Source organism: Puntigrus tetrazona, unplaced genomic scaffold (genome assembly GCF_018831695.1).
Source record: "Puntigrus tetrazona isolate hp1 unplaced genomic scaffold, ASM1883169v1 S000000283, whole genome shotgun sequence".
In the NCBI taxonomy this organism is placed as follows: Eukaryota; Metazoa; Chordata; class Actinopteri; order Cypriniformes; family Cyprinidae; genus Puntigrus; species Puntigrus tetrazona.
In genome coordinates, this window is record NW_025047944.1 from 426,854 (window position 1) to 438,691 (window position 11,838).

The 11,838-nt window shown below is 37.0% G+C and overlaps 1 protein-coding gene across 1 annotated transcript; it reads right to left on the reverse strand.

The window, feature by feature from the left end:
- Positions 1 to 342: 342 nt before the first annotated feature.
- Positions 343 to 11,521, reverse strand: LOC122333474. The gene is made up of 16 exons (XM_043231107.1): positions 11,473 to 11,521; positions 8,878 to 9,300; positions 7,672 to 8,061; positions 7,514 to 7,585; positions 6,968 to 7,360; positions 6,079 to 6,477; positions 5,896 to 5,997; positions 5,248 to 5,628; positions 5,107 to 5,175; positions 3,809 to 3,931; positions 3,546 to 3,730; positions 3,040 to 3,197; positions 2,027 to 2,269; positions 1,080 to 1,242; positions 782 to 884; positions 343 to 680 (listed from the first exon to the last, which is right to left on the reverse strand). The coding sequence occupies exons 1-16, from the start codon at positions 11,519 to 11,521 to the stop codon at positions 577 to 579; spliced, it is 3,357 nt and encodes a 1,118-aa protein (XP_043087042.1). The 3' UTR covers positions 343 to 576.
- Between the last annotated feature and the right edge of the window lie 317 nt (positions 11,522 to 11,838).

Genomic DNA, 11,838 nt, shown 5'->3' on the forward strand with positions numbered 1-11,838 from the left:
TAATTCACAACATATTTCACTAAAGTCTGAAATACTGAGAAATATTTGTCCATCATGAAAGACAAGTGAAAAAATTACACAATTTAAAAAAACACTATCAGTATCTTTTATTCATAATATTACTGAAAGTATTGATTTCAATTTTCAGCTATTTTGCATGTTGATTTGAATAAAGATAAATCTGATTGTCTGTTACTGTAGCGCATCTTTATTAAAATAAGATCAATGTAAATCATTTACGTAAATCATTATAATATTGCTTCTAGGTAAATAGACAAATTCATATAAAATAAGTAAAGAAAAACCCCAATGTGGTATCAATGTCACATTCATTAAAATGGCACTAAAAATCTATTTGTTTTCTTTGTTTGCATGTGTGTGTGTGTGTGTGTGTGTTATTTTTTAAGCTTATAAGTCATTCTGAAATAACTTGTATGAAAATCGAATACAGCATAAAGTTTAGTGTGAGAGGTAGGGGAAGGGGAAAGGGATAGATAATACAGGCTGTACAGTAGAAAAACCATTGCACTTAAGGAGAGTCCCCATGATGATAGGAATAACATGTTGTGTGTGTGACTACAAGAGGGCCAGGGCACTCATTAGAAGAACAAGTAACAGCATCAGAGAAGAACACAGAGAAGAAGCCTCAGACGCATTCCCGTCCTCCGGAACCAACTTATCTGTGAACAGAGAATATAATGCAATAAAGTGTAACGTGTTAATGGAAGAAATCATCAGATAGCCTTCATTTATGAATGATTAAAATAAATGAAATGTTCACCTGTGTTTCCTTCAGACAACATCAGAGGACCCATGGATATGGAAGCACTGTCGTGGAAGTCTAGAGACCTGTGCTCTCTCCAGTGATGTTCAGAGTTACAGTCCTGAAAGGGAAAATAAAAGAAGCAGGAGTGCACAAAGTCTCCAGCAGAGAACAGCAAAAACAAGTCTTTTAGCAGCTTTAGTCCTTAAACCTCACCAACATGCACTTTAAGAATGTATTCCTGCTGATGATGAGCGTTTGATCAACTGAGTTTACAAATGGCAGGTTTGTTATCCTTTATATGTTCTAAACTCACCGGGGAGCAGCCATCGCTCGACAGAAGACAAAGGTGAATAGCGCAGTGCAGGTAAAGTTTAGCGGAATTTGCAGTGAAGATGAACATCTTGAAGGAGAAACGACTGGATGTCGAGACGCCGTTCTGCAGCAGCTCCACTGTGTCGTCGTTTGGATTGGGACACCTGAGAATAGAGATCATGACAATCAACAAAAGCTATCTGTCAGTCGTCACACATTTGCAATGAAAAAAAGCACATAGAGCATTAATTTATCATCTCTAGACTGGACCCAAATGCTTTTCTAGCTGGACACCCATCATGCACAAACAAACATGCAATGATCAGAATAAAGCAACTCGACTCAAAAGGACCCATGTTACACCTCCCTTTATCTCTATCTACAGTTCGCATCAAGTTCAAGACATTGATGCTAGCATATAGAACAGCCACAGACTCAGTACCTGCCTACATCCTCGCCTGAGATCTGCTAGCGAATAAGGCCTAGTGATGCCATGACAGACAGGCTCAAAATCACTTTCCAGAACGTTTTCATTCACTGTTCCTGACTGGTGTAATGAATTTCCCACCTCTGTCCGGAATACTGAATCTGTGACCATTTCAAGCCACTTGGAAAAATCTCTTCTAACATCACTTGACCTCATCCTAAAATAACAACAACAACAAAAAAAACTCTCCTGTCTAGCTACTATTTACTGTTTTGCAAGCATCTCCTGTTTGCAAGCACCACTCAAAAGTGCCTATAATTCTTAGAGTTTTTTGATGCAAGATTTTTATTTTATAAGACATGCATGAAAGTTGTTAACTCTTCTGTCACATGCAGTTTAAGTAAAGAGTCCTGGAGAAAGGTTTAATGTCAATGTCCCAAGGCCAAAACAGTTGAGAACCAGATATTTAGAGCAATCCGAAACGTGACTACATTTAGAAACTGTAATAGAAATATCTTTACTCTCTAACGATGAGATCCCAGCGGAGACTGTAATCAGGATCATTCACAGGTGTAGCCCAACACGTGTCCATCACCAGAGCAAACTGACGGCTGTCCACCCCCTCAACACGAACTTCCACATTCATCTTCTGGTCCAGCTCTGCATCCACTCTACCAGTGAAGGGCCGGGTAAACTCATCATCCTCATATGGAGTCATCCGAACCTGATATCTCCCTTCACCAGGAAAAGTCTCATGCACAATGCTGTTAAAATATTGCACAAATTAGTTTTTCAAAATTTAAGGGTAAAATACATATTTTTGGGTTTGAGAATATTACAGTTTTGTGGGCCTAAGATGCAACCCCACCCCACCCACCCCTAGCATGTTTAGTTTCCCCCTAGCTCCAAGCTCCACCCACCCAACCTCAAGCCAATCAGAACCAGAACCATCTCACAGGCTTTATAAGCTACACCTGTGCCCACAGCTTGCTCTTTTGTTGTGTGGCTATACTGTTTTATATTGACTATGTAAGTGACTTATGAAAATTTATATTTATATTTTCATGCTTGCTTTTGTTCCAATTTAGGCATGTGTTTTTCCAAATGTACAGCTGATATAACATGGTGGTTGCCTTGTACTTTATTTAGTATTGCTTATTGGTAAACTCAGACTCTGCATATGTTTTCCCTTTTGTAGAAACCATATGCACACATGCGCTTCACTATGCATAAAACCTCATTTGCTGCTTAAGACCTAGCTGTTTTTGATGGTGCATTTGTGAGAGCTCATACAGAGTAAGTGATGCCTGAATTGTAAGCAATTTGTTTGAATCTTATCTTATTGAATGATTCTCTCATATTGGTCAAATAGGCCATTTTTATAATGCACTCAAGGAAATCCTCAAGACGATTAATGGTAAACAACCGGTAAAACTCCACAGAACACATAAAAGCATGAGAGTTTGAACAATTTAATGGTGAGAAAATGTCCATTTTGTGAAGTAATCAGAGGTCATATTTGACTCGCACCTACCTCTCCAGTGGGTTGATTTCCACATTCATGGAAAGTGATTGTGTTTGAGGATAAACACAGCTGAAAGGAAGCTTGAGGATTTTCTGCCTACTGATGAGACCTTCTGACCTCGGTGTTCCCAGAATAAAGTTACTATAGATGAAGTGGGTGCCGTTGGCCTGTGAACAAAATATATACATATTTTTGCAACTTAGCTAAAACTGAATAAAAAATATCAGTGAGATGAAAAACAGTGGGTTACATATTTATGGTGGAGAATGTGGGCACAAGTCTAATTTTTCTGGGTGAGGGGTATAACCCCTCACTCGAAGCAGGTTTTGAACCAGTGTTTCCAGCATGGGAGGTAGGCATTTTAACAAGGATGCTACAGGCTACAGCATCTTGAGTTCAGGTCTTGTGCACCTGAGGAGTCTCAAAGAGATTCCCCAGGTGGTCAAATCAAACTCTGCTATTTCTATCAGGCATTACACATGGTGTTTTTCAGTAGATTGAATAATTTGTCCTACCACAAGACTAGTACCACAAATGTGTTCATCGTTATCAAAATGAAATTCCACACTGCCGTTCCGGACCGTTCCTCTGCAGCTGGGATCATTGAGGTGTAAGATGTCAGCTGGAAAACCAGCCTCAAAGAGCTGACAGCGAGACACAGACATGGAGCCAGAGCTGCTTTCACAGCTTTCTGTGAAATCTGATAGAAAAAAGACAATCTAATTAATAACTTAAAAACTGTCTATTTTTTTACATTTTGTTGTGGAATGCTACCAACCAAAAGACACATGTTGCTGTCGTCTGTGATGGTCCTTTCCACAAAAACAGCCATAAACACCATCTTTCATGCCACACTTTTCCTCCTCCGAGCAGCTGAGTTCAGAACAGGAATTTCTATGAACTAGGAGGAGAAGTTGTTTTGTAAAACAGTGCTGATGCAATTGTTCTAATGCAAAAATGTAAGCTTAACAAACCACTCAATAAAATGATCTAGATACAAATCTATAGCACTGCTTGGATTCCCACAGACATTATAAAAACTGTTCTAATCTTTACATGTTACCAAAATAAAGAAAATTGTCATGTTTATCATTAATATTAATTTCTCTCCTGAGGCCTACTGATAAACTTAGACTGTGTTTTCATACAACTGACCATTAGAAATGAGTTCCTTTAATGGTACCTTTACTACTTATAAAAAGGTCTTCTAAGCTCCTTGCATATGAAATGATTAGCAAAAACATTGTTTTATATGCCCCCTTATACCTAACTCAATATATTTAGATTGTTAGGCTCAGAGCAACCACATGCATGTTTCATGAACTTTATGAAATGAAATCATGTTTTTGAAACAAAAATGGAAAGAAAGATGGTAGAACTATTATACTCGCTGAAGTGTTGCTACGCTGCTATGTGCAGGACCTGCTATGTGTCATTGTGAAAGTAAAGCTACTTTGCTTGTGCTTTCAAAAGAGGAAATAACTACAAATCAGTGGTCAAGTTTTATTCACATCACCATTCCAGAACAGTTCAATATTAGTGAGTGTTCAGCGCGTTTACAGAGGACGGACTCCTAACCTGGAAAGTAACCTATGCTGTGCACAGAGACTATAAAGTGGAGCAGTTATACATAAGCAAGGACAATCTGGTGCTTCTGACTCACAACCTTTAAGTAAGTTATGTTTTCTTATGAAAAGAACCTGCACATCTTGCTTTTTTAGGACAATGAGCTCTGTACAAATTGAACGATTTCAGGAGGCAGGGCTTGGAGGAGAAACAAAAATGTACAGTATGGAAAATAATGTGTTTTTGTTGCACCTTATACCGCATAAACACATTGCATTACACCAAATACACAAAATAATGTTCTTTTTAGCAACATCATATGACATAATTTAAGCTAGCAATAGCAGATGCTGAATTGAGTACACACAATAATCTGTAGAGGAAGTTATCCTAAATTTAAAACATTATTCAATGTTTAATGTTCAATTGATTAAAATGTGTCATAACACATTACATCGATCTGATTTATTAATATAAATTAACAGTACTGCAGACTGTACATTATATTACCAGTCGTTGTGGTTTCTGTGGTTGTGGTTGTCCCTGTCGTAGTGTAGTTATTGTTTATGTTCAACGCGTCTGAAAAATAAAATGCTTCATAAAACACAATGATCCCATACATAAACAAATGGCATATGCAAATGTATTTACCTGCACAATATGCTAAATAGCAGGTACTTGGGCTCACAAGCTCATAGACATAATAATCTCCTGGACAGGCTTTGACTTTAATGGGATTGGATTGGAAAAAGCAGCAGTCATTGCTCCAGTGACCGCAGACATCTCGAGTGACCACTCCATCCTCAACTGTTGGATGTCCTCCGTTCAGCCAGAGTGGAGCATAAGTACCACAGCTAAACTCTTCAACACATGTGTCTGGCATCTGAACGCTCTGACCCTGAATGTAGAAACGGTACCAGCCGTTCCAGCTGACCCAAGCGTCACACATTACTTGAGAGGAAAATTGATTGTTGGTGGATCTCCATGAATCGTCCAGAACATTGTAGTTGTAGCAAGGGTCAAAGAAGGGACCTGTTGGTATATAAAAATATCTTAAAACTTAATTGGATGTAAAATAAATGATCAAAAGTAAATCTCTAGAATGCTATTTCATTATATTACATTTGTGCTTTAAGTTATTTAAATCTCAAGAGAGTTTGTCTCTAGTTTGAACATCACACCATTTACTCATTTCTGAAGTTCATTTAGCTATGAATTTACTGAACTCTTGTTCAATATGGGGGATACATACACAAAGATATTCTTGAGGGTTTAAAAGGAAACAAGACAATACTTTACCAATGGCTGGTGGAGTAATGGATTGAGGGAGTGGATTTGGAGACGCTGTTATTGGAGACGCTGTTATTGGAGACGCTGATGTGATGGACTGACTTGTGGGTTCTGGTTTTAAAAACATTTCTTATATTAGCTTCAGTCATTATAAATAAAAAAAATTACTTGATTACATATGAGTATACCCACCTACACAGTAATCTCCACAAAATGCTGGCTTGACAAACTCATAAACATAGTAATCTCCAGGACAGGCTTTGACTCGTATAGGGTGGGATGTATATGCACAGCAGCCACCCCATGAGGAGACACAGACCTCACGGGTGACCACTCCATCTTCCAGCTGTGGATGAGGGTCTTTGAGCCACAGCGGGTAATAAGTGCCACACATGTACTGATGAACACATGAGTCTGGCATCTGAGTATTTTCACCATTGTAGAACATCCTGTACCAGCCATTCCACTCCACATTATAATCACACATGCTATAGTAATAGTTATTATAGTAAGGATTGTCAGTGGACCTCCAAGGCTCATCCAGACTGGTGTAGTTGTAGCAAGGATCAACGCTTGGGGTGAAGAAAGGTACTATGGGGGGGTAGTAGAAAGAGAACATTACGTACTGCATATTATATCTATTTAATATAGTGGCAGCATTTTATTTTACAGACCTGTTCCCCATGAACATAATATGTACTTACTAAAGCAACTACAATAACTGGGTAATAAAGTAACCATAACCTATGAAGTTACCTTGTATTACCAGTACTTTCTTAGGTATGTATGTAACCCCACGGGGTCTGCACTGCCACACCTTTTTCTTGTTCAAGTGGGTCTTGAACCCAGGTTCTACAAACAAGGAGACTAGTCTAGCGTAGCCAGACCTTTAGACTGATGGACCAGGGGAGTGAGGTTTACCTTCACAGAACCTACCCACTTGCCTCTGTTACATGTATACTTTAAGTAGTACATCGCAAGTACATGTAAGTACATGCGCTGCAAAATGAAGTGCAACCAATATAATATGGATACAAAACCAATACAATGCATAATAAACATGGCAAATGAATGACTGTACCTGCACAATATACAGGAACTGGGATTGAAAGAGTTGGTCTGGTCAATCTGTAGACATAATAATCTCCAGGACAGGCTTTGACTTCGATGGGTTCAGATGTGTAGTAACTGCACTTATCATAGTGAGAGCCGTAAATTTCACGGGTAACAACACCATCTTCCAGAAGAGGATGAGAACCAGCGAGATACAGAGAACTAAAACCTCCACATGACATGTAGGACATACACCAGTCAGGAATCTGAGCATTCGATGCATCAATGAAGAGTCGATACCAGCCGTCCCATTCAACACGAGTGTCATCATGATCAGAGATGAATCCATACATAGACCAGTAATTGAATGTGCTTCTCCAGTAGTTGTCTAATATGTTGTAGTTATCGCACGGATCATAATCTGTGTTAATGGGAGACCAAACAGACCTGTTATATTTCAATGAAATTAAATCTGAACAACTCAATCAAATTTACAAACATGAGACAGACTGTGGGAGACAAAAGAGAAAGGGAGAGACTGGGGGGTTGGTATATTAAACAATTCAAAACTTACCCAAGGTGATGTTGAATCCAGTGATTATATCTGGACTTATAGTGGAAATCGGCCATGAAATGGTGCTGACATCTGAAAAGGAAATTCAAGACATGATTTAAGTCATTTTAAAGTTTTTGAAAGACCCTGTTTAAAACAAATGAGAAAAAGCATGGTACCTGTGCAGTATCCTGAACACCAAAACTGTGGATTCACAAGTTCATAAACATAGTAATTTCCTGGACACGCTTTCACTCTGATGGGGATTGTCTTATAAGAACAGCATTCACCCCAATAGGTCCCTCCACAGACTTCTCTGATCACCACTCCATCTTCTATCTCAGGATGAGGACCATTGAGCCACAGATTATAGTATGCGTTACAGCTGTATGAACTGAGACACGTCTCTGACATCTGGATGTTCATTCCATAGTAGAAAAGCCGGTACCAGCCGCTCCAGGAGAAATATTCATCACAAATCCACCCTTCACTTTCATTGTTGGCTCTCCAGGGACGATCCAGAGACTCATAGTTGTAGCAGGGATCACTGCTGATGCTGCTGAAAGACACTGTCACAGAGTGTGCATACTGTTAAAATACTGTGACCCACTTTGTATTAAGTGCCATCAACTACTATTAAAATTCATAATTATACCTAATGTGCACAAGCAGTATATTGCACTTATGTTTAACAATACAGTTTTAAACTGTATAAGTTAACAAACCCTTAAACAATCATAATTCCTGCCTTGATTTCCCACCAAATAAACAAAAAGTATTCTATAACACAACATGAACATAATGAGAACATATACCTAAGAATTCATCTTTTTGGTGTAAGTACACATAAGTTAGACGTCTTATTATTATCTTCAGCCAGAAGTCAGGTTAACCATGAAAAGAAAATCTTCAAGAAGCAGCTAAAAACACATCTCTTCTATTTTTATTTGACCCTCTATTATAATTATGTCTTCTTTTTATTTCTGAAAAAAACACACCCTTGACCCTCTGTCAATTGCATATTTATTCTCTAACTGTTAGTTTTTGCTATAAAAGCTAACGCTAGCATGCGTTGGGCTAACTGAGACTTGCCACAGTGCTCGCATGTTGTTTCTCTTTTGTTGGCTTTGTTTCCATTGTCCTCGTTTGTAAGTCGCATTGGATAAATGCGTCTGCTAAACGAATAAAATGTAAATGTAATAAGGTAAATCCAGTATAAACAATGCTGTTTAGTGATTCTGTATCATCACCGTGGACATCACCTAACACTTTTAACAGTTGTTTCACATTTATTTATAATTTTGCACCTCACTGCACTGTGTTTTATGTGCTATGAAAGAGATTTACTGACAACTTTTCACAGAGAAATATCATTAAAATCGTACCTGCACAATATGATGGTCCAGGGGATGATATGTTGGGTTGGATTAATTCATAGACGTAATAATCTCCTGGACAGGCTTTGACTTGGATGGAAAGGGATGTGTATTCGCCACACTGAGCGAAAGGAGAGCCCCAGTCGTCCCTCCACCACAATGAATTACTTTGCAAGAGTTCACGGGTCACCACTCCGTCCTCAAGTGTTGGATGAGAGTCGTTGAGATACAGTCCAGTTTCACCACCACACGTCACGTAGTTCACACACCACTCAGACATCTGGGCGCTTTCTCCATTCAGATACAGACGATACCAGCCACTCCAGTCAACAAGAGAGTCATCATTTTGATAATATCCGTATGAGATTTGCCTTATGTTTCTCCAGTATTGATCAAGACTGGTGTAATCAGAGCACGGATCAGATCTGGAAGCTGTAGATACAAAAAAACAGCCCTGTGACGATACGCACTCACCGATTATGTGTCATAAATTGATACAGTTGCATTTTAAAAACTTAAGAAATCTATGGATAATATGGATGATACAAATATTACTATTAAAAATAGACTCTAGCCACGCTCTCACTATTTGATTCTACATTTTTGAATTGAATTGAATTTCCTGATAAAAAATGAAACTGAACACAACTTTCAACACCTTTCCACTAAGTTTAAATAAAGTGTTTTTTTCTTTATAAAGCCATTTTTTTCTAAAAATGAAGCCATTTTATAAAGCAATTTTCTAAAATCTTTTGAGTCAAATTCTTCAATCAGCCATTTCTAATAATACATTTGAAACAAATGAAATCAGTACCAAGAAAATCAATCTTTGCAGAACTTGCATATATGAAGTGGCATTTAGGTAATTTACAAAATGAAAAGCTACTTTCATCCGCCGGTAGAGGGCAGCACCTCAGTGTTAACTACTGAACCGAATCATTTAAAATCCTATCATATTGCAATCATGCTGATTTTTTAAGAAATGTAAAAAGATATATGATTATCATTGCTTATGAATTGATATGAATAAATATATTTTCTACCCCCTTATATTGAATCGTGTAATCTTTCTTAATGCATATAAATAAACTAAATCATGTAGAGAAAGAACACATCGAGCACGCGCACTAGATTGTGTAAAACTCTGCAATGCGCTAGTATCTAATAAGCAATAATAAGTCTAATAAGTAGAATAATAACTATTTCATAGGTAACATGCATTAGTAAAAAGCAAATGACTACTAATAAGTAATAGAATAAATGAGTAACTAAATAAATAAATAAACAGAATTAAGAAAGTAGAAAGCAATGCATTTTTTAGATTAGCCTCCATGTTAAAGTAGCTTGCCATTCCTCTCTCTTCTTTCCCTTTCCTATCCCACCGGTCTCTGATCACCAAAGACCACACTGAATGGCAAACGTTCACTAAGAAAGTGCATATACCTCGTCTGATATCTTGTTAATCTTTTCCCCAATCCATTCCCCAGTAGATTAACCGGTGTGTGTCCAGGATAGGTCAAAGTGAATTAACTTGCAAATGCATACAAAGCTGACGTTAGATTAACTAATTAAGTGAACTTTACAGAAGTTTTAAGACTTAAGAGGTGCACCTACTGCTTGTTAATAAAGCATAAAATTAAAATATTTGGTCACACTTTATATTAGACGGCCATAACTCGTACTTAACAATGTACTTATTGCGTTCATGTTGAATTGAGAAACACTATTGAAGATACGAGTAAGGTTTAAGGGTGTTTAAAGAGTAAGGCATGGGTCAATAGTGTAATTGTCATTAATTACAGATGTAACTACATACAGACATTTTTACAAATTTAAATACACTGTAAAAACATTTATGTACACAATAAGTGCATTGTACCAAATTATTAACTTAAATGTAAGTACATTGTACTTAAGGTCACATATAAAGTGGGACCAAATATTTCAACTGCTTTATTTCTTTATTTCTATAAAATGGATAATTGTAAATTCCTTTAAACTCAAAAGAAAAATGTGTTGTCATGCGGTGTAATCTTCACATACTTCAAAAACAATGGAACAAATTCTCTCCATACCTTTTTACAGACCAGTATAGACTTAATAGCTGTCTGTGACAGAATAGGGTATACGTGCTTAAATATTAAGGTATACAGGATAACTATGGTAAAAAAACAAAAAAACAATATGTATCCTTACCATTATATACACATAACATATATTTCATTTGATAAAGATGAGGCCGATTGTTTTTATGAGCACACACTGAAAATCAAGCGTGTGTCATCTGGACAGATTGCATTTTTCAACTTTGAATCAGTCAACTGTGCCGCCTTAACTTAACCTTTCAAGGTGAAGAAAATATTTAAGAAATTACCTAATAATTCCTTTTTACAAAAGTAAAAACTTAGAAAAGATTACATACAAAAGATTATTATTATTATTATTATTATTATTATTATTATTATTATTATTAAATAAATAGCATTTAAATGCTGTCCATTGATTATTTCAGCTGTTAAATACACAGTATAAATACAATGAATTTAATATTAAGACTAAGAATATTAAGATACTAATGCAGATGAAAGATTGTAAATCACTCACCATTAATCAGCAGCAATAGAGACACACACAGTGAGATCAGAAACCTCATCCTGCATCTGTACACACACATATATACAATCTATATACAATATATGCACATTTCTCATATTTTACGCTTTATTTTGAGCACATCTGCCATGAATAAATATTTTTACCTGAAGTCAAATGCTGCTGCGGAGCAAACTCAGGGAGCTGATGAGAAATGAGTTCTCAAAAATCTCATCAGAGCCTTTAAAAACTGTGGGTGGGCCTTTACTGGAACCTGAAATTATTTTTTTCAATAATTTGAGTTATTTTTGCGTGTGACGTGAACATATTTATTTGAACCGATTGCTTCCTTGTGTGCACCTGCTTTTAGAAATACGT